The sequence below is a fragment of the Diceros bicornis genome, chromosome 12, assembly GCF_020826845.1.
Source record: "Diceros bicornis minor isolate mBicDic1 chromosome 12, mDicBic1.mat.cur, whole genome shotgun sequence".
NCBI classification, from domain to species: Eukaryota; Metazoa; Chordata; class Mammalia; order Perissodactyla; family Rhinocerotidae; genus Diceros; species Diceros bicornis.
In genome coordinates this window covers 55,863,635-55,885,790 of record NC_080751.1, presented here as the reverse complement: position 1 = coordinate 55,885,790, position 22,156 = coordinate 55,863,635, and the positions used below count along the sequence as shown (strand labels likewise).

The following is a 22,156-nucleotide window of genomic DNA, read 5'->3' as shown; positions in this document are numbered from 1 at the left end:
TTACATGGTGACTCTTTGGCTTAAGTGTGAGCATTTTCTGTCTGGCTGTGTGGTCTTCATGACCATCAAGGCAGTGGCCACCTAACGTTCTGTCAAGTAGATGAACCTCAATTTGTTTTCCTATTGTTGAGCGAAGGTTGCTTTTATTTTTTCCCAATATAAATCATGTTGGGGTGAACCTTCTTATTCACATGGCTTTGTTCATGTTTGGCTTTGTTCATGTTTGGCTTTGTTCCTCAATTAGATTTTCCCCAGGGTCTCTGGATGTTTAGCATTATTGTGCCTTTGTAACACCACTTCCATTATAAGGGAGGGAGGAACAGGCCGTAGGAGTGAAAGTCATTAGTGCATTTACCAATAAGGCTAATGTGGAGTCAGAAACACAGGACAAACCTATGTGATAGGAAAAACATGCCTAGAAGGTAACCATATAGGTCCTATATTTGTGTCATGCTTGACAACTGTCAAAATATTTCTGCATCCCTCGCTCACGTGACCTCACGGCAGCCTGTAGGGGGGAGGAAAGTGAGATACTGCGAGGTTGTAGGTGGTCATATGGTGACTCCACCGACTGACCCACATCTCCTCCGTGCTGGGCCAGCATCTGCAGTCAGGCTCTTGAACACCTGTACTCACATGGCATTGCCTTTACATTTTGCTCTCCAGGTCAAAGCAGAAATGGAGACACTGGTGAGGGAGAAGGGTGTCAACTCGTTCCAGATGTTCATGACCTACAAGGACTTGTATATGCTTCGGGACAATGAGCTGTACCAAGTGTTTCACGCTTGCAAGGACATTGGAGCAATTGCCCGAGTCCATGCTGAAAATGGGGAGCTCGTGGCCGAGGTAAGGCAGTAGAGAATGTTGGGGGGAGGGGGGCCTGGGTGCCACTAGAGACAGTTATCAGGGCGATTCCTGACCACCCATCACCCATCCCACAAGGTTCAGACAAAACAAGTTGTAAAAGAAAGTGAGATGTTAACACCCAGATGACAAATCTTTGTCAGAAAATCCACACTTTTCTACTATCTGTAAAAAACAAATCCCTCTTTATAGTCCAACAAGCTTTCTAAGTCTTAGATGATGATGTCTTAGTTCTAATGATAAGATAGTTAAATTCCATTATAGTAAAATAATTTGGAGCATATCTAAGACATATTTTTAATAAAATTTGACATAAAGAATAAATAAGAGTCAGTTTTCCACTTTCCTGTACCTCCCTAGAGGAGCTGAGATGTTAGAGATCTAATCACTGGTACCAAGAAAAATGAGCCTCTTTGTACTTCTAGGTCTTTTTTTTTTTTTCCCCCCCAAAGCCCCAGTAGATAGTTGTATGTCATAGTTGCACATCCTTCTAGTTGCTGTATGTGGGATGCAGCCTCAGCATGGCCGGGGAAGCAGTGCGTCGGTGCGCGCCCGGGATCTGAACCCGGGCCGCCAGCAGCGGAGCGCGCGCACTTAACCACTAAGCCACGGGGCTGGCCCCAGTACTTCTAGGTCTTAACTAGGAGATGTGGGGTCAGAGTTAGCCTAGGTATGGCTGGAAGCTAGAGATTTGACTAGATTTCCAGTGGGAAAATTCTGACTTTCAGATCAATAAAGAGTGCTCGTCTTTGGTGTCTCAGGCCTGTTGGCTAGGTACTGAACTGTATTTTTAAGAGAAAAAGATAGGTCCAATCATTATGATGTGAGACTCAGGAGAGCCTTATTGCGAGGGAGCCCTGTACTTATTCTGCTCTCTTTAGAAGATGAATAGTATAGAAGTGGGAAAAGTAGCAAGCCTATGGGATGAGCTGTGTCTAGCATATTTTAGTGTTCCTTGGGTTCATTATTTCCTTGTACCTCTATGATTCTCTCAATTTTCTTCTTTTTGCCATTATTTAGGGTGCTAAGGAGGCGCTAGATTTGGGTATCACAGGCCCAGAAGGAATTGAGATCAGCCGTCCAGAGGAGGTGAGGAAGACTTCCTGTGTCCTTTGTCAGTTTCTTTCCTATAGATTCACAGAATCTTTAGGATAGAAGAGACATCAATAACTATAAGTCGTATATATTTTTTTAAAGTTTTACATTTATAATTTTATTTATTTATTTATCTTTTCCCCCAAAGCCCCAGTAGATAGTTGTATGTCATAGCTGCACATCCCTCTAGTTGCTGCACGTGGGACGCGGCCTCAGCATGATCAGAGAAGCGGCGCATCGGTGCGCGCCCGGGATCCGAACCCCGGGCCGCCAGCAGCGGAGCGCGCGCACTTAACCGCTAAGCCACGGGGCCGGCCCATATAAGTTGTATATTGTCACTTTCTCCATGGGTGAAATTTCCATCTGAAAGCTTCCCAGGGAACAGCCTCCTCCATGCTGAGGCTGACTTGGCTTTGAGCTTCCTTGAGAAAGACAGTTTGGGGAAAACCAAACCCACCTCATTTGATTCTGATTTCAAGGATCTGAGGGAGACAATGTGAGCACACCAGGGGTTGCTTTGCCCAAAATTGAATCAGGAGAAAAAAGACAGACTGGAAGGGCCTTCAGATGTTAAAAGAAATTCCAGTCTGTAAGCCAGTGACTCAGTGTTCTGGGGATAAGATCCCTTTGAGCATCTGAGGAAAGCTTTGGACCCTTCCCACCAGAAACCAGAGGCACGTATGTGTCTGTGCTCTCTCTCCCTTATCACCTTATTACTCACTAAGATGGTAATTCAGAGCCCTGCTCTCCTCCTGCCCTCTGGTTTCATCCTTGCACAGTTTTGCAGGGCATCAACACCAACCCCCCAGTGCCCCTGCTAAAGAATTCTGCTCGGGAGGGACCACATTAGACAAAGAGTGCCTTCTTGCCCTATGACCCATCCATTTGTGAGGAGAAAGCTATTTTTCATTTTTCAGAGCCTTAAATGCAGATGGTTTGGTGTCCACGTGTCCACGGGAGGCCTTGAGGGATGTGGAGCAGGAGGGAGACAGATGTGATGGTACTGATGTCAGATAGGAACGAAGTCGGCCTATAGTGGGTCACCTGGGGTCCCACCTTATTCCTGCCCTGGGTCTGTGTCTGTCAGAGCCCTTGAATATAGCTTCCGTTTTGGCACCTGAGAATTGGTAAAGATGCACCGATTCAGCGAAGTCAATGCACTGAGAGTTAGCCTGTGGGAGCAAGAGTGGGAGGGATGGGCACAGGACTGGACTTTGTTAAGTTATATGAGAGGAAGAGCAAGGTTTTGACTATAGTGGATAGTAATAGCAAGAATTATCACTGTCATCATCTGCTGGTTAAATGGGAGAGTCCTGGGTCTACGCCAGGGGAGATTTTGCTCCACAGAGGACATATGGCAATGTCTAGAGATATTTTTGGTTGTCCGCATTCGGGGGGTTGTGCTGTTGGCATCTAGTGGGTAGAGGCAAGAGATGCTGCTAAAGATCCTACAATGCCCAGACAGTCCCCACTACAAAGAATTATCCAACCCAAACTGTCAATAATGCCGAGGTTCAGAAACCCTGATCTAGGCTAATTTCCACTTTGATATCAGTCAATATCACTCCTTTGCTACAGTGCTGAGGTGGCTGTGGAGAGAATACACCAGAAAACAGGGAGAAATGTGACTCCAAGTTTGCCTTTGCTTTTGTTTCATTACCTTTTTTTTTAGTGAGGAGATCAGCCCTGCGCTAACATCTGCCAATCCTCCTCTTTTTTTTTTACTGAGGAAGACTGGCCCTGGCCTAACGTCTGTGCCCATCTTCCTCTACTTTATATGGGATGCCACCACAGCATGGCTTGACAAGCAGTGCGTTGGCACGCACCCGGGATGCGAACCTGTGAACCTCGGGCTGCTGCAGCGGAGCGTGCACACTTAACCACTTGCGCCACTGGGCCGGCCCCGTTTCATTGCCTTTTTTTTTATTTGTGAGGAATATTAGCCCTGTGCTAACATCTGCCAATCCTCCTCCTTTTTTTTTTTTTTTTTTTTTTTGCTGAGGAAGACTGGCCCTGGGCTAACATCCGTGCCCATCTTCCTCCACTTTATATGGGATGCCGCCACAGCATGGCTTGCCGAGCAGTGCATTGGTGCGTGCCTGGGATCCGAACCGGCGAACCCCAGGCCGCCGCAGCAAAGCGCTCGCACCTAACCGCTTACGCCACTGGGCCTGCCCTCACTGCCTTTTAATTAAGCCCTGAGTAGCATCCAGCAAGGGTATGCCTGGTTTACTAAGTCCTAGGATTCTCTCAGGGTGAGCGGAGGTGATTGGAGCTTGGTGCCCCTGCCCAGGGCTCGCTGCCAAACTAGCCCCTGGGGTGCAACTGGCCCCTTAAGCTCTGTGTTGGATATTCCAGCACTTTCCACAAGGTGGGCTCTGGGCATGGCCCCTTAAGCTCTGTGTTGGATATTCCAGCACTTTCCACAAGGTGGGCTCTGGGCATATGTGGACTTGCTTGGGGGAGATGGTGAAGTTTGTTTTCTTCCTGTCCTTTCTTTCTAACAGCTGGAAGCTGAAGCCACTCACCGGGTAATCACCATTGCAAACAGGGTAAGTAGACCCCGGCTTGCCCGAAGCCCATTCTCAGCTCTGGGATCAGAAACCAGCCTGTCCAGTGGAGTCACATTCTGTCCTGGGTGCCAGCACCATGCCTGGCCCACAGGACCCCAAAACTATTTGCTGAATGAACATTGTTATTCCCACAGACCTGGCAGAGGTCCTCCTTGCCCCCAGCTCTCCATTCCCCTCCATTGAGCTTGCTGAGCCGGCCTTCACTGCTCAAGTGGAAATGGCTCCTAAGGGAGGCAGGACAAGGTGGGGGACCACAGAGCCTCACTGCACCTGGACTCTGTCTCTCATAGAGGAATAGGTAGACATTTTACTTAGAGAATCATGATTTAAACCTCTGCCTCTGGGCCATTGATAATTTTTTGTTGGTATGGTTCAGCGTAAAGCCCTCGCAGGGTAAGGGCGTGCTGGTGGGGGCAGTGGAGTGGTGAGAACAACCAAGAGGTGTGGGGCCTTTAACATTTACAAGCTTTCAGTCATATGCAAGTCACTCACCCACTCTGATACACTATTTTATTATCTAAAATTGGAATGATAATATCTCTCACTTCTCACAGGGTGGTTGTGAGGATCAAAGGATCATGGGAGGAAAAGCCCTTTATAAACAGTAGAGCCCTCTGCCAAGGTTACTTCTCCTTCTAAAAGGCATCGAAGGGTTTGATTTGCTCAGATAATCTGAACTACCTCCTCTAGAACACTTCTTCAAAGTATGGTCCCTGGACCAGCAGCATCAGCATCACTTGTTAGAAATAGGCACTTTAAATGCAAATTCTCAGGCCCATGCAGACCCACTGAATGAGAAATTGGGGGTGACGCCCAGCAATCTGTGTTTTAACAAACCCACCAATGATTCTAATGGGCACTAACGCTTGAGGACCCCTCCTCTCAAAAGACCCGAAGGATGTCAGCCTGAGGGTGTGGTGTTGGGAAAACAGAGAGATTAGAGGGTCTGCTGGTCTCAGAATTAGTCAGTAAATTTGTGTTACCGCACAAAGGGCACAATCTGCTTGCCCTGAGACAAAAGCCAATCGTCAAGAGGCAAGATGGTGGCAGAGAAAGGGCATTTTATTACAACTTGCTAGCAAGGAGGAAGATGGCCGACTAATGCTGAAAGAACCATCTTAAGGGGGGCACAGAATCTTGAAGCAGTTACATAGGCCAGTGGGTTACAGAGGAGGAGGTTAGGAATGTTGACCCTCTGGTGTAACAGACTGGGAGTGGCCACACTAGATAGACTCTCTGTCCGGGGGTCATCACATTCCTAAGGAACTCAAAAGAACAATGTTATCATCTTATCGCAGCTGGGAGGTACATGCACAAGCAGGGGTCATAAAATCTACAGAGCAGTTAGATCTCCTGGAGGGTGCATATCCAGCTGGGTTAGACAGTCAGAGGTCATTCAAAGTTACAATATGGTTTCTTTTCTACGATATGGCTTCCCTTCTGTCAACCTTATGTTGAGCCGGTATCACTTGTACCAGGCACATCAAACTTCAGGCCAGCTCCTAAATTCTCTGTCCTCTTAATTTGTTAATCAAAGAAGGCATCAGAAGAACATTTGGGAAAACAGTTCCCAATTAGCAGTTTATAAGTCTGCAGGCTCGACAAGGACATTGTTTTACTGTCATAGCAATCGTCATTATATCATTACTTCCTGATGGAAACTTACTCCAGAATAAGGAAAGATCAGAATAACAAAAGGGCAGCTCCTCGTTTTTAGCTCCAACCTTTGCTCAGAGAAGTTAAGCCGTGGACCATAGTTGCACAGCTCAGTAGAGGAAAAGCTAATCAGTATTACAATCCAGTCGTCCATCTGCAAGGCCAGTCCTGTCTGGCGTAGACTCTGAAGGCTGAATCCCTTGTATTCTGTTTTCTCTGGGGTATATTCTGCCCACTGATAAAGCAGCCCTCAGACTGCAGGCATCATAATTTTAGATATGAAATATAATATACGACTATCTCTAAGTCATCACATTCATGAACAGGAAATCAAAATAGTCCCTTGTTTTAAGTTATAAATAGTCTTGGTGTCAGCTGGTAAAAAATGTGAGGTTCAGCACTCGACATCTTGCCCCGACGTTCCCCTGTTGGGCTCTGGTGCTGGGCGCTGCTTGCTTCATGCAGTTCCCCAGGCTGCAGCTTGTGCTCCGGCAGCCAGCCCTGCATTCCCAGCAGAAGACTATCGTCGTTCCCTGGGGGTGGGGCTGGGACCAGGGCTGATTTGACGGGGTTACTTGGTGCTTGTTAGTTTATGGGGTTGATGTTCTCTCCTTCCCGCGTGTTTCCGTGTTTAGACTCACTGTCCAATCTATTTGGTCAATGTGTCCAGCATCTCGGCCGGTGATGTCATTGCAGCTGCTAAGATGCAAGGTGAGTCCTTGTGCTGGGATGGACAGTGCACAGATGTGGTAGGACTGGAGCCTGATGGAGCCCACCAGCTCCCTGCTCTCCCTGGCCCCAGACCCAGAGGCCAGGCCCTGAGCCTGCCCTTCCCTTTTCTCTCCTGCTGTCTTCCTCAGGAACACCCTGCCTGGGTTCAGTCCATTAAAACCAGTGTGTTTTCCTCTGCACATTTGTAGGCATAACAGCTTTACAAAAGTGTCTGTCACGTCTCCTGGGACTGGTAAAATTTTCCAAGTTTTAATTCAACTCATTAATTGGTATCTTTTTGGCCTCTTGGGTTTTACTAGTGGTTGCCTTGGTAACCAACATGAAATCCTGGACCAGATCCAATGGGCATTTCAGGGGATGCCTGAGAAGTCCCTGGAGAAGTAATAGCATATGGGTCCAACTTCCTTCCAGCCACCTGGAACTCTGTGTACAAGTCCTGGGGCACCTGTGTGTCTCCTGTTGCTGAGCACCAGGCAACACCTGAAGGCTTTCTACTTGCTTACACTCCCAGCTGGGGGTGCCAGTGAGGTCCTAGTAACAGGAGAAACAAAGTCACGGTCACAAATCTTGGGATATAAATCAGGAGCAAGGGCTTCCCGCCTTCCCACTGTACTGCCCTGCAGATCCTGCCCCCTGCCTCTCCCCTGGTGGAATCCCCTCCGGTGTCTCACCTGCCCTCTTGTCTCCTGACTGGATCCCACCTCCAGCCCCTGCTACAGATCCCACCCCCAGTGATTCTCGTGAAGGTGCTCACAGTGCCCGCCTGCTCAGAAAATTGTCCAGACTGCCCCTTCACCTGGCCTTCGTAGCTGTCCATCCTCCCGTCAGCACCCTCAGCACCCGTGCTCCAACCAGACCATGCTCCTCTAAGCACCATCAGTGCTGCCGCACCTCAGCACCCTTGCCCTTCTGTTCTCCCTGCCTGGGGTCAGCAGGGGGATAGGGAGCACTCTGCCTTGAACCCAGCTGTGCTCCTAAATGCCCGAGTGAGCTTGGGCAAGTGCCTTCCTCTCTCTAACTTCACCTCCTTCACCTGTCAGATGAGAGGCTCAGATCAATGATCTTTCAGGTTCAGTGGCTTCCTAGTTATGATTGACCCTTCTTCTTCTTCCAGGGAAGGTTGTGCTGGCCGAGACCACCACTGCACATGCCACACTGACAGGCTTACACTACTACCACCAGGACTGGTCTCATGCGGCTGCCTATGTCACAGTGCCTCCCCTGAGACTGGACACCAACACCTCAACCTACCTCATGAGCCTGCTGGCCAAGTAAGGCATTTCAGCAGGACCGCTGTGGCCCCATAGCACATCATTAACTCATAATGCATGCTGTTCGAGGAATTTGTAGATCTTTAAGGTGATGTCATAGAGGCCCCAAATCTGACCTAGGTTTGATTTCATTATGCCCATAGGATGATTTTGCTTTTGTTACCATCTCTAGAGCCCATCAGATAATTGCCATCCCATCGGGCTCCTATGACCACTTGATTCGGAGTAAGAGCTTCTGAGGTGTAAGAGTATAGAGCGTACATAAAACGGTGGTTCTTCAGAATTTCAAGACATTGATATCTTACCTTAATGCCCACTAGGGAGCTGTAGGACGTGGCCTCTGACTTATCCGAGAGTGTACGTGGACCTTTCTGTCTCTTTTTTCTTTACCTCTCCTCTTCTCATTGTCTCTCACGGGGTTTTCTCTCCTTGTGTGCACTTCTCTCCTTCTGTGTGCTTCTGCCTTCTTTCTTTCCCCTTCTCCTGTTTTCTTCTGCACTTTCTCCCTCTTTCCCCCCATACTGTCCTTCCAGATCTCCTCTTCCCAGCTCCTCCTTTTCTAACACTGCTTTTTCCCAGTCAATCCAAATCTAAATAAAATGGTTTAATGAACAGTCTGAATTCAGTAGGACACAAACATGAAAAGATTTTCTTCTGTCCTGATAACTGGTTGCAGCTTCTTTCTTCCCTCTAGTGAGGATTTGGGTAGAGGCCGTTGCTTTCTCTTCCCTTTTGGTTACTAAAGTCCAGTCCGGTTTAAAAGTCAGTCTCCTCCGCTCCCCAGCGCCAGCGCAGGGATGGGTGGTGGGAAGATTAGGAATAAAGGGGTGGGGGTTCTTCTCCATACCCCAGCACGCATCTGTACTCTGCTGTAGTTGTTGCTGCCTCTCAGGCCAAAAGTGTCCCGCCTTTGCGGCCCTCCTTGTGCAGGGCACGTGCCCAGTGTGGGCTCTCATGCCACCCTCACACAATCCCCTGATACAGGAGTTGGATTCCAGCTTGACCTCTTCTGCCTGCACCTTCCCACCTTCCAAAACTAGCAATGTCCCTGTGAACAAGGACCCTGGCAAGACAGCTTAAGCCTGGCGACCTTCCACAGTGTCTGGGGCCCAGAGGAAGCTCACACAGCTTTGCCACTCCCTAAGGTGGGGGGCAGGCTGTCCCCACCCCACTTGCTCCCCTCACCCAGAGGCTCAGAGGCAGGCTCACCGGTCCAGTGCCCAGGCAGGTGCCCACTATCATCGCCTCTGTTCTCCAGAGGTGAACTTCTTAAACTTCCCTCCTTGACTTTGGGGTAGACTGGTGGGGAAGAGGGTCGAGAAGCACCACTCAACCCATGAAAAGAGGAAGGAGGGAGAGACCGCTGGACTCTCCATTCTGCCAACACCCCAGTCTCCCTCCCTGTCTTCTGCTTTTATAGACCTGGGGGGGGTGACATGCCTCTTCTAGGGTGACGCTGGGGGGAGTTGAGGGAAGTGACCAACCCAGTTGAAGGTGGCTGTCTAGATAAAGGGGCACTTATTTTATCCATGTCCTTAGTTTTCAGTCCTGGTTGCCAACAACTGGAAAATTCCTCTCAACATCCTGCTGTGTTAACAACCTAAAGAGCAGCGTGCGGTGCAGGGGCTTTCCAAATACGAGTGGAGTGCCGTCAGTGGGGTCCCGGGGTGAAGGTGGCCCAGTGTATGTCATGGCACAGTGACAGTAATTATAATCTGTCCCATAGCTTTGCTGTGATACTGAGCAGCAGCAGTTTTGACAGATTTAAATAAATCAAGAGAGAAAGAGAGGATGAGGGCAGAAATGCTCGCTCAGCCCCTACTTGTAAAAATGCTTTTCGTTGGGAAAAACTAGCCTCCTTTTCATCACTGTCAACACAACAAAAACACACAAGTATCAAGAACCCACTATAATAATTTGGGTTCAGTTCCAAGGTCAAAGAATCTTTTGAAATACCTCTGCTTGCCACATGCAGATTTACTGAAAGAACGAAAAAGTAGTAAATGCCCCAACCCACCCAAATTACAGTGCCCAAACCCACACAAATTCAAATAGGCAGAGGTAAAAAGTATTACTAATTGAATAATTTCAGTTTTTATATCTAGCCTAATTTGTCAAATTTATTTAAATGATAGAAATAAATTCTCTTCAAGTAGAATTGTAATTTCATGTGAACTATTATGAGAATAATTTGAATCCCTTTTTTAATTGGTGCATGAACAATTTTATAGCTTTTGGAGCATAGTTTTAACATTTTAGTTATTTATAGGAATTTATGATTACTATAATTTTGCTTTTATGTCAAATTGTTGGTGATAATTGATATTATGCAAAATACTTGCTAGAAAACCTAGACACTAATTATCATATTCCTATAGGAAAATATGAGCTGCTTCATAATGATCTACTTAAGGATATGAGTTCTTAGGATTATCAGGGTAAAAAGTGCAATCGATAGATGCAAGGATTTGTCCTTTATTTAAAATCTGATTTCCTAAAGGGACCAGAATTTTTTTCATTTGAATATATAAGATTTTAAAGTACTTAACAAAGCTGGGCATGTTTTAAACTTTGAAGTGTATGAGTGGGTGTTTCATTTCTCCCAGATTCAGGGCAGCCCTGGGAGACCTCAAAAGTCCTTCTGGAATGTAGCCACAGTCATTCACACCTGCCCAGGGGTACCTATTTCTGTAGGAGCCTCTTTGGAAAGATCTTTAGAAAAAACTGAGTGTCCAGTAAGACTTGTTGGTTAAAGAACGGGAGCTGAGCCGGTTGCTCCGGGGGTCCCTGATCCAAGGCCCATGACTAATGGCGCTTCTTCTGATCTGAGCCTCCAGGTACTTGGAGGACCCATGAGGAGAAGGTGAAACCCCAAAGATTCCATTCTTCTCTGGTGGCTCCAGCAGGCCCAGGAATGTGGAGTGTCCTCAGGGACCCTAGAACGAGCCCTCTGCTCTGTGGAAGAGTCCCACACAGTCTCTGAGAGGACCAGAGCATCTTTGGCCAGGGAGATACCAGCCCATGCCACAGGAGGAGCTAAATCATCTCATGTGGATTTAGCCAAGGATATTGGTCATTAGGCAAGAACTGTGACTAGTGAGCCCTGCCAGGCCCCCAGTGAAACAGCCCTATGTGCAGCCTGACCCGGAATCATCTGAGAGCCTTAAGAACATGCCTCCTCACCAAGCCAAATAATGCCCTCTGCTCCCAGATTCCCCTTCTAACATGGGCATCTGAGACAGCCCACATGCACTCATGTTGCATTAGTGCCTCCTACAAATGAAATTAAACTCTCAAGGCCCCCATTGTGTGGTCTCAGCAGTTGTCCCCCTCTGCCCTTCAGGGGTGTTTCCTCCTGTGGTTGCCTTGGCCTGGGCAATGTGGGCATTCTCTCCCCTCTGCCCCTTGCCACCTCTGAGCCCTCAGCATACAGAGATCTCTGAACGTGGGCCAGCTGTCTGCCTCCCTCATTAGGCAGAGGGTCTGCCACCATGTGCATTCTCTCACCATCAGAATGTCTGCCCTGAGTTCTTAGCTAGCCTGGGAACCCCTGGAGAGCCACGCCATGCCATAGCCACCCGCAGCCTTTCACAGAGGCTGGTCTCAATAACCATCTAAGGACGATGGTCATGAATGGCAGTGGTGATGAACTGGTTGACTTGCATACCATTGCTGGTTTATTAAGGCAGACTTCTCTTCTGTCTTGTCTCTCCTTTCCCATTCTGGGCCATTAGAGCCCCCACCTCCAAGGAAGGCTATGGCTCCAAGTTATTTAGCAAAGCTTAACATTGAGCTTGTGAATGTTTTTACCAAGCACATGCTTGCTGCCAGCAGGGACTGGTGGAGGCGGAGGGAAGAGAGGCAATTTGCATATAGTTCTTCGGTAGTAGAACTACCTCCACCCTCTCACTTTAGCTAACTCTTAAGTTTAATTTTTCTTCTCCTGCTATCTTAACTCTTAAAAGTTGGCATCCCAGAGGCTCTCATTGATGTCTCCTGTGACACTGACAGTCAGTGCCACACTCAGCACATATTCCCCCTCTGCAAATGAGTAACTGAGCTTCACACAGATTAAGTAACTTGTCAGAGGTCATACAGCTACTACGTGGCAGAGCTGAGATTGGAATCAGCTTTGCCTGGTTCCCAAGCAAAGGTTTTTTCCCTGTACCTGTCCGCACCCTCCGGGACCTGGGCCTTCCTCCCCTTACTGGTCACATCCTTCTCTCTACACAGTGATACTCTGAACATCGTGGCATCAGATCACCGGCCTTTCACCACGAAGCAGAAAGCTATGGGCAAGGAGGACTTCACCAAGATCCCGCATGGAGTGAGCGGCGTGCAGGACCGCATGAGCGTCATCTGGGAGAGGGGAGTGGTATGTTCTCAGGAACCCCTCCCTGCTCTAGTCCTAGTAAGAGCTGTCACCCTTAGGAGGGCTGCGTCAACCACAGCCCCTTGTTTCACTCAAAAACAAAACCACAAAAAGGTCTTCATTTTTTTTTCCTGATCAGAAAGGTAATAAGGCCTAGTATAGAAATTGGAAAATACAGAAAAGTATTAGAAAAAAAAATCCCCTTAACTCCATACCTAGAAATCAAACTATTAATATTTTGGTATATTTCTTTCTATGCATGTTACTATACATTGTTTTAATAAGGTTCATCTTTTTTTTTTTCATATAACAATATATCTTGAGTGTCTTCCTTTATCAGTAAAAATTCTTTAAAAACGTCTTTGTTAATGGCTAAATAACATTTCCTCCAATGGAAGTACCATCCTTCAGTTAATCCTTCCCTGATGTTTGGAACTTTCAGCTGTTTCAAATTTCTGCACTAGAAATAATGCTGCAGAGGACCTCTTTATTCATGAGTATATGTCAGCATTTCTAATTATTTCCTGAGGACGGATTCCTAAAAGGGGATTTCTGGGCCAAGGGATATGAACATTTTTAAGATTCTTGATATATTTTGACCAATTGCTTTTCAGTAAAGATGGATACTGGGACTTCATTTGAATACCACCTGTTCTGCCCATGAAGAATAAGGTTTTTTGGTCTTGACCTATCATGGATTAGATGCAGCATAGAGTATGAGCCCAAGGAGATTTGAAATTCTTAAGACTCAGCCACCAGCTCAGGGAAGGCCGAGTAGGTGGCTCAGGAGTCCCCTTTGAAGAGAGTCCACAGTGCTCTCATGGGTGGGGCAGTAAGATAGTTTCCCAGAGCACAGAATATATGTCCATTTGTGGATGAAGGAAAGCTCCTGACTCAGCCACAGTGGCACACGAGTAGAGCTGGTTTTACAAACAGGAGATAGATTTGCACCAGGTAGGCAGATTTTTGGAACAAGGGTCCGCCCACCATTGTTGCTGCATGAAGGAGAAAGGAGTAAGCGAGTGCAGGGAACCAAGCTAAGGAGGTTGGCTCATCTGATCTGGTGCCCACGGCATTGTCCTTCTCAGCACCATTGTTCTGACCAATGGAAATGCCACAAGCCAGAGTCAAGGGTGACTGGGAGTTTGAGTTACACACACAAGGCCTGGTTGACTTGACACTTATGCAATGTTTCAGGTCGGAGGAAAGATGGACGAGAACCGTTTTGTGGCCATTACCAGTTCCAATGCAGCGAAGATTCTCAACCTGTATCCCCGCAAGGGCCGCATCATCCCAGGAGCCGATGCCGACGTGGTGGTGTGGGACCCAGAAGCCACAAAGTAAAGCCTGCCACTAGTGTCCAGGGCTACTGAGACTTGGGATTTTAAGGAACTTGTATTACAGAGCTCAAAAAACATATCATCTTTGCACTACTTCTAGCATAGAGAAGTATGATCCTGAGGTGGGTTCCATTCAACAAATATTTGAGGGCCGGCCATTGTCCAAGCACTAGGAACGCAAAAGTGAACAAAACAGTCTTGAGAACTGCTGCAGTGCAGCTCCATCTGCACAGCACTTTACAGTGTTTCAAAGCTGCTTCACGTCAATTATCTTATTGATTTTCACACGGCCACAAAAGCACTCAAGCCTGGCGTTCTTATTGCCATTTTACTATGGAAGAAACTAAGACCAGAGAGTAGAGAAACTCCCCACATCACGTAGCTGATAAGTGGCTGAAGCAGACAGATATCCCGACACTCAGTTCCGGGCTCTTCCACCAACCCTCTGCTTCTCTCATTGTGGGCAGGTGCACAGCACTTGACACCCACAGCGTTAGTGAACAAGAGTTGAGTGAATAAATGAAGTGTGTCAGCAGTTATCATGCCACAGCATGCAGAGCATCATTTTTACTTAGAGATTTGGGCAGGGGAGATGGGAATCGTTTTTTAATATTAAATTTCATTCAGTCACTCAACAAATATTTGTTAAGTGCTATCATTTGCCAGGCATTTTTCTGGGTGCACAATCTAACAGTGAACAAGATAGACAAAAATGTGGTGGATTTTTGAAGATAAAAAGTTGAAATGCAAAAAAAATTCACCCTGTGCCCACCACCCACCCCCATGCCAGGATACCCACACTGTCTTCTCCATTAGGGCCTTGAGAAGCCACATTCTGCATCCTGATGCCTGCGGCTGGTCCCTATTGCTGTAGCAGCGTGACTGTTCCTGATTGCTGTTGGCGGAAAGACCCCTAGAGTTTAGCCCAGTGTATTAGTCTGCTAGGGCTGCCATAACAAAATACCACAGACTGAGGGTCTTAAACAGCGGGAATTTATCTTCTCACAGTTCTGGAGGCTAGAAGTCCGAGATCAAGATGTCAGCATGTCAGCAGAATTGATTTCATTCTGAGGCCTCTCTCCTTGGCTTATAGATGGCTGTTTTCTCCCTCTGTGTTCACATGGTTTTCCTCTGTGTGTGTCCATGTCCGGTGTCTCAGTGTCCTCTTTTTATAGGGACACCAGTCAGATTGGATTAGGGCCCACCCATGTGACCTCATTGTACCTTCATTACCTCTTTAAAGGCCCTATCTCCAAATACAGTCACATTCTGAGATACTGTGGGTTAGGAGTTCAACATATAAACTGGGGAGGGGACACAATGCAGCCCATAACAACCAGCCTATGGGGATAATCTCTTCCCATTGAGCATCTTCCCTTCCCACTGAGCATCTCCCCTCCCGCCTGAGCTGTGACATCTTTACCTCTTCTCAGAGCTTTCTCTCCTGCCACTGCCTCCCTACCAGGACCATCTCAGCCAGCACCCAGGTGCAAGGAGGAGACTTCAACCTGTACGAGAACATGCGCTGCCATGGTGTGCCACTGGTCACCATCAGCCGGGGGCGGGTCGTGTATGAGAATGGTGTCTTCATGTGTGCAGAGGGCACTGGCAAGTTCTGTCCCCTGAGGTCCTTCCCAGACACTGTCTACAAGAAGCTGGTCCAGAGAGAAAAGGTAAGGTGAGGGAAGGGGAAGAGGATGGTGGGAAGAGGTTGAAGCCCCCATTGGAGACATCTTATATGACTTTTACATCTGAAAGATGTTCTCACTCTGTTTTCCCACTAAATCCTATAGCCTGGAATGGTCACTTTGGGAATAATCAAAGTAGTAGGAAAGAAGCACGTATAACAAAGTAAAATTTATTGAGAAGGGTCCCCAGTTCCCCTGGAGCTGGGATAGTACTACAAGATATTCACAGCTGTCCTGACATCTGGTCTCTAGGAGGCTTCCTGCCATCCCTCAGGGCAGGGGATTCCTGCCTTGGCCTGGGTTGCCATATTTGCCCTGGAGTTGCTCTTTCCCTGAACACCACCCCCCACCATGACTGTAGTGGACTGAGTGGGCTCTGCTGAGTTTGGGCCCCCCAACACTGAAGTGGTCAGGCCAGGTCTGGGATAGTTCAGATTTCAGGGATCCCCACCCAGTTCTCAGATCCCATAAGCACTCTGGGTGTTTGGTCACTAAAGCTTCAGGCTCCACCTCCTGCCCAGGGGCTCCCATCCTCTGGGTAGACACATTCACCCAAAAGAAGGCTGGCTGTTTCCTCGTTGTTTGGGGATTGATTGTCCAGCCTTATCTTTAAGAGTTGCCCTGGAGACTCTGGCCTGAATCCTCACTGACAACTCCAGGTGCTGGGAACTGAGGCCCTGAGCTCTGGGTGGAGGTCTCAAATCATCTGAAAAGAGCAAATCTCACCAAATGACAGCCAAAAGCCTCATGCTGTTTCCCTGCCCCTTCCTCTGGTATAAAACAATATTATTGTGGCTTTAGAATGCTCCTGCCTGGCTATTTCCACATGCTGTCTAAAAAGGGTGGGTGTTCTTAGATACGTGATGACTGGGGGCCTAGGAGTCCCATCCCTGACTGGGCCTAACAGCTCTCTCCTGCCCAGGCTCTGGGAGGCCACTGCTGTAATCATGGCATGCTTGGGAGATGTGGATCCTTTATTTTTTTTTAATTTCCTCACCCAGTTCCTCCTGTGTCCTATTCTTTTGCTCCTTTGCCCAGTGCATCCTACCCCTCTGTACACAGCAGGTGCCTAATCTGTGTTCTGGAGGTAGTAACAGTGAAGGTTTCTGGGTGAGTGGGGAAAACTGCCCTGTGTGGCCCTGTCAGTCAGCTACTTCTCTGTTCCAGTCGGGAGACCCAGTAAAATGGCCTGTGTGTGTTTTAGCCGGAGGCCCTAAGTGCCAGCTGTGGCAGGGGGTGAGGGGGCATTTTCTGGGCCCCTTGCAGGTGACCTCTCCACCACCACCCCACCCCCCATATTGTGATTGCTGTCCCAGATCAGCATTGCTTCCCATGGCCCCGTCCCGTTCCCTCTACTTGTGATTGGCTCTGGTTTCCAGCAGGGGATCAGAGATTTAAAGGACTTGGACTGAAAATGGTCTCAGCTGCCATATTACAGAGCTCTAGAAATCTGCTTAGGAATATCTCAGGAATAGGTCTTTTAAAAACTATTTCTGGCTTGGCACACTTGTCATCAAATGGTCACATGACCTCTCCCCTTCAGCCGAACTTCCTTATTATCTTAGATCTCTAATCCTTTATGCAGAAATCAAGCTTCTTTACTCAGTTCCTCAGGCCTCCCTCCTTGTTCTCTCTTTGAACCACCCGAAGGCTTTCAGGAGTAGCTGTTTTAGCCTTTACCCTCCCCGCTGTTCTCTGAACACACTCCACGCTTGCTGGCCTGTGAGGCTCCAGCCCTGGGATGACCCAAGGACCAGAAGGAAGGAAGGTTCCACCAGGTGGAGTGGTGGGCAGGCCCCTGAGTCTGGTCCTCAGTGGAGCCCCTCTGCTGTAAGTTCATTCATTACGAGAACTACCACTTTCTTTCACAAACCATGGCCCGGCTCTTCTGTGCTGAGAGGGGAAGGTGTGAGGGCACGAGGGGAATGCCAGAGGCTGGTTTCCACTCCCCGCCTTTGATTACCAGATAGAATTTTAAATGATCAGGTAAACAGGGAGTCCTGAATCCCTGAAGGCACAGGAGGGAAACACAAGTATGTCTGTGATGCCGAGTTCCTCTTGACTCGCAGGCTCGGGGGCCTTGAGGTACTGCCACTGCTTGGTTCCTCCCCCTCTTGCTGAAGTAAGGGCGAGTAAAGTTGATATTTGAGAAGCCATCCTCTAAAGCCTAGTAGTCCACAGGGTATGTTACCACAAAAAGATCCACTCTGCGGGAAAGCTTTGCACGTGTGAGGGCCCAGAATAACTAAAGACCCTTCTCTCCCAGAGGCCAACGAACAAGAAAATCCACAACCAGGTCTGCTGTGGGGGAGCAGACTTGGGTTCCCCGAAAAACGCATGACTTTAGTTATCACAGTGTTCAATCCAAAAGCAAACCCAGGGCCTCTCAGGTAGGCGAATGGTTCCATCTCCAATATGCTTCCCAGAAGTGGACAATGGCAGGACGCCTCATCACCACCTGTGGAGAATGTGCCAGAAAGAGCTGTAAGAGCGAAGTATTCACACAGAAGAATATCTGACAAAGGGTGGCTCTAATTTAAAAAAAGAGAACAGAAAATAGCAGGGGTTGGTGAGGATGTGGAGAAATTGGAACATTCATTCATTGCTGTAAGGAATGTAAAATGGTGCAGCCACTTTGGAAAACAGTCTGGCAGTTCAACAAAAAGATACAGAGTTACTGAATGACCCACCAATTCCACTCTTGGGTTTATACTCAAGAGAAATGAAAATATATGTCTACACAAAAGCTTGTACAGTCATGTGCCACATAACGACGTTTCAGTCAATGACGGACTGCATATATGACAGTGATCCTTAAGATTAGTACCACATAGCCTAGGTGTGTAGTAGGCTATACCACCTAGGTTTGTGTAAGTATACTCTATGATGTTCACACAACGACAAAATCACCTAATGACACATTTCTCAGAATGTATCCCTGTCGTTAAGTGACACATGACTGTACATGAATCTCATAGCAGCATTATTCATGGAAGCCAAAAGTGGGAACGACTTAAATGTCCATCAACTGTTGAATGGATAAACAAAATGTGGTAAATCCATACAGTGGAATATTATTCGGCTATAAAAGGTAATGGAGTACTAATATGTGCTACATACAACATGCATGAACCTTAAAAACGTTATGCTAAGTGAAAGAATTCAGTCACAAAAGACCACATATTATATGATTCCATTTATATGAAATGTCCAGAGAAAGCAAATCCGCAGACAGAAAATAGATTAATCATTGCTTAGGGCTAGGGGGAGGGGAGAAAGGGAGTGACTGCTGATGGATATGGGGTTTCTTTTTGGGGGTGATGAAAATGTTTTGGGATTAGATAGTGGTGATGGTGGCACAACGTTGTAAATATACTGAACACCGTTGAATTGTGTGTTTTAAAATGGTGAATTTTATGGTATGTGAATTATATCTCAGTTTGGAAAAAAAAGAGTATCTGACAACAGTTCTGTGGCCTTCCTGGAAAAGAATGTCTTAATTGAGAAATAGGGTCAAAAGAGAGCAGAGAAAGTGTTTCAAGCTCTTCTAAAAGCCAGCCTCACAAAAACGTAAGATAAATACCAATTTACAGCAGACCACTCCTCGGGCCGGCCACAGTGGAGGAGCACCAGCCTCCAGGATTGATAGAAATTCACCCCAGAGTCCCTGTATCTAAAGCACTTATTATAATGACAATGTAAGGTCCCCAAGAAAAAGCCAGTTCTATTCCCTGTTCTCTGTCATAGCCCTTATGTAACAGAGTGCAGAAAAACTATCAGAAAACCTCATTTTCCAAAAATTATAAATGAGCAGTTCCTAAAGAGCACGGACCTTGAGGGGGAGGGCAGCTGTGGTGTAGGTCCCCCTGTATATAGCCAGGAAGCAAGGAGCTGCCGGGAGCTGTGGCCTGCCACGGTCACTCACCAGGATTCACCCGGGTCTGTGCTTCTGCGCTTCAACACTGGGACCCTGGCCTCCAAAGCCAGAGGCCAAAGTGCAGCCCAGCAAAGCCCAAAACAGTTCGGACCAGGTTTGACATCCTGAGGGCCGAGCTAAACTACAGATCTGTTGTCGGAGAATACAAAGGAGAATGTAGAATGAAGAGCCTTCAAGAAATTCTCTGTATCTATTATTTCTCCCAACAAGACTTTCAATAAACGTAGAGCAGCAAGGAGATTGAGGTTATGTCCCCGCCTGGGGTGTGGATCATCTATGCTGCTCCTTCAGACCTTATGCACACACTCCAACACACTTCCTCCTCACAATAGCACTTTTTAATATGATTAAGCACTTGTAAATGACCTCTGCAATAATAACAGCTGCTGGTACTTATATGTCACTCACCATGTGCCAGAGCAGTTCTGAGAGCTTTACGTATATTATTTCATTTGATCTCTTAACAGCTCTCTATATAGTACTAATAGGTACTTTTAGCATCCTAATTTTACAAATAAGGAAACAGGCACAGAGAGGTTAGGTAACTTGCACAAGGTCACACAGCTTACAAGAGCTGGGATTGGAACCTAGGCAGTCTGGTTGCAGAATATAGGCTCTTGACTCTACTGCCTTTGTGAGTACATGGTTAACTAGTATTGCTGCTGAGGGACTTTCATCTCCAAATCGGCTCTATTAAACCTCTATCCTCACAAAGTTGCCAGATCACAGTGAAAGGCATGGCCTCGTGGGAGCCTGGCAAGTGAGGGAATGACATTGCTGCATGTGACGGGTGTTCTCTAGGGTCGAATACCTCAGACGTCTACCTGCTACCTCGGAAAGAATTTCACCAACGTTGAGGGGGAGCCAGTGGGTATCTCCCGTACACACGCACACGCACTATTTAGGAGGTATAAGAAAAGAAGTCTCCACCCCTGGGCTCAAGGTGAGGAAGACTTTGTCCCGTGCATTAATTTGGGACCCGAGCAGAATGGCAGCAGCTAGAGTCCTCTCAGCCATCGAGGAGGCTCTGGTGGTGGTGGTGTCTTGGCCCTGATGGTTGATAGTGTCTGGGCTCTGATGGTGTCGTCTTCTCCCTTTGCCTCCTTCTCCATCCTTCACTAGATCTTAAAGGTGAAGGGAGTGGACCGCACTCCCTACCTGGGGGATGTAGCTGTCGTCGTGCATCCTGGGAAAAAAGAGATGGGAACGCCACTGGCAGACACTCCTACCCGACCCGTTACCCGACACGGGGGCATGAGGGACCTTCATGAATCCAGCTTCAGCCTCTCCGGTACGAGCGAGGGCCGTTTGCACTGGCACCTGGTCTCCACCGCAGTGGGGTGGCGGGAGGAGCGCAGAGGGGCCAGGAGGCCCACTCAGGCAGTGGACCTTAGGCCGCTTTTCCTCTCCATCTTCTCCCTCCGTCCCCATCCCATGTCTGGTAATGAGTGAGGCTCCAGTATTAGAGACACACAAATGTTGGGGTGACGGGGGCTTTCTCCTGGTCCCTGGGCACCAGCCACTCTAACAGGCCATGGCCCACCAGGGGCTCTCTCCATGGTTTCTAAGTTCAGATATTTTCATCCCTTGAGACATCCTGAGGGCCCTGCACATAGCGGGTGCCCCAGAGATGATCTGAGCTCAGAAGGGTTAATCGTCTCTGAGCTACATGGGACTGCACCCCTATTATTGCACCACACCCCTCCCCATCCCCGCTCCTCGCCAGCCTCTCGGAAAGACCTGCTGTTTCCCTATCTCTTTCCTCCCTCACCTTGTTCCCACGTTTGCCCTTCTGTCACCTTCTTTTTAGCTAGGAATTGTATTATATGTAATACAATATGGGGTGTGTCTGTGCTTGGGACTTTATTATCAACAGCATGTATCTCAGGACGCAGGAGGTAAAGGTGGGGTCTCATTGCCACGTAAACGGCCACCCTCAGTGGAGAACAAGCAGGTCCTGCAGGCAGCTTTGATGGAAACTGTGACAGCCACTTGAAACGGGTGGGGGGTCTTCAGGACTAGCCCGGGTGCAGACCTGACATCCGCTCACAAGGGCTGTGCTGGGGCCGGAACAGCAAGGGAAGCAAGATCCAGGTCCTTCCACACAGAGTGTGGCGTTTACTGGTGAAGTAAACCGCCCCTTTTTACTGGAGATGAGACCCATACACAAACCGTCGTAACAGGAGAGGCAGAGGTCTAAATCAGAGGGATGCCAAGGGAGCAGGGCTGCCTGCCGAGCTTCCTCTGTGCTCGGAGCTGTGCTCTGTGTGCTGGGAGCAGCTCTGGGTAGAAGACACGAGGTTCCTGTTTGAGGAGCTGATAGCCTGTGAGGAGGGGTCCTCTCCACCACTCTCCCCATTCAAAACCTAACCTATCTCATTATCAAGAAACTGCTCCCCCACCCTGAGGGCCACTGCCACTCCCCCCAGTGACAGGACACAAGTGCAGGGAGTCAGGGCTCCGTGGTGTGGAGTGTCTGTGGGCGCTCCGGCCTTGCCAGTCCAGGAGGAGTAGGTTCCCATGGCCTCCCGGGCACGGCCCTTCTTGCAGCAGCCAGCCCCGCAGGAAGCGGCAAAGCCCCAGAGCTGTGGGCCCCTGCTGGCCACTGGCTTCTTCTGCTCCCTCCTG

General features: G+C 48.2%; 1 protein-coding gene across 2 annotated transcripts in view; it reads left to right on the top strand.

Moving 5' to 3' along the window:
* Positions 1-22,156, top strand: part of DPYSL5 (dihydropyrimidinase like 5) — a 93,238-nt gene that overhangs the window by 69,964 nt on the left and 1,118 nt on the right. The window contains exons 4-12 of one of the 2 annotated variants that reach the window (XM_058551614.1): positions 667-846; positions 1,885-1,953; positions 4,467-4,511; positions 6,824-6,899; positions 8,035-8,191; positions 12,425-12,566; positions 13,761-13,903; positions 15,369-15,576; positions 20,651-20,819. In XM_058551614.1, coding sequence (XP_058407597.1) covers positions 667-846; positions 1,885-1,953; positions 4,467-4,511; positions 6,824-6,899; positions 8,035-8,191; positions 12,425-12,566; positions 13,761-13,903; positions 15,369-15,576; positions 20,651-20,819 — 1,189 coding nt within the window. The remainder of the gene's footprint in view (positions 1-666; positions 847-1,884; positions 1,954-4,466; positions 4,512-6,823; positions 6,900-8,034; positions 8,192-12,424; positions 12,567-13,760; positions 13,904-15,368; positions 15,577-20,650; positions 20,820-22,156) is intronic. The other variant, XM_058551613.1, reaches the window with a different exon arrangement.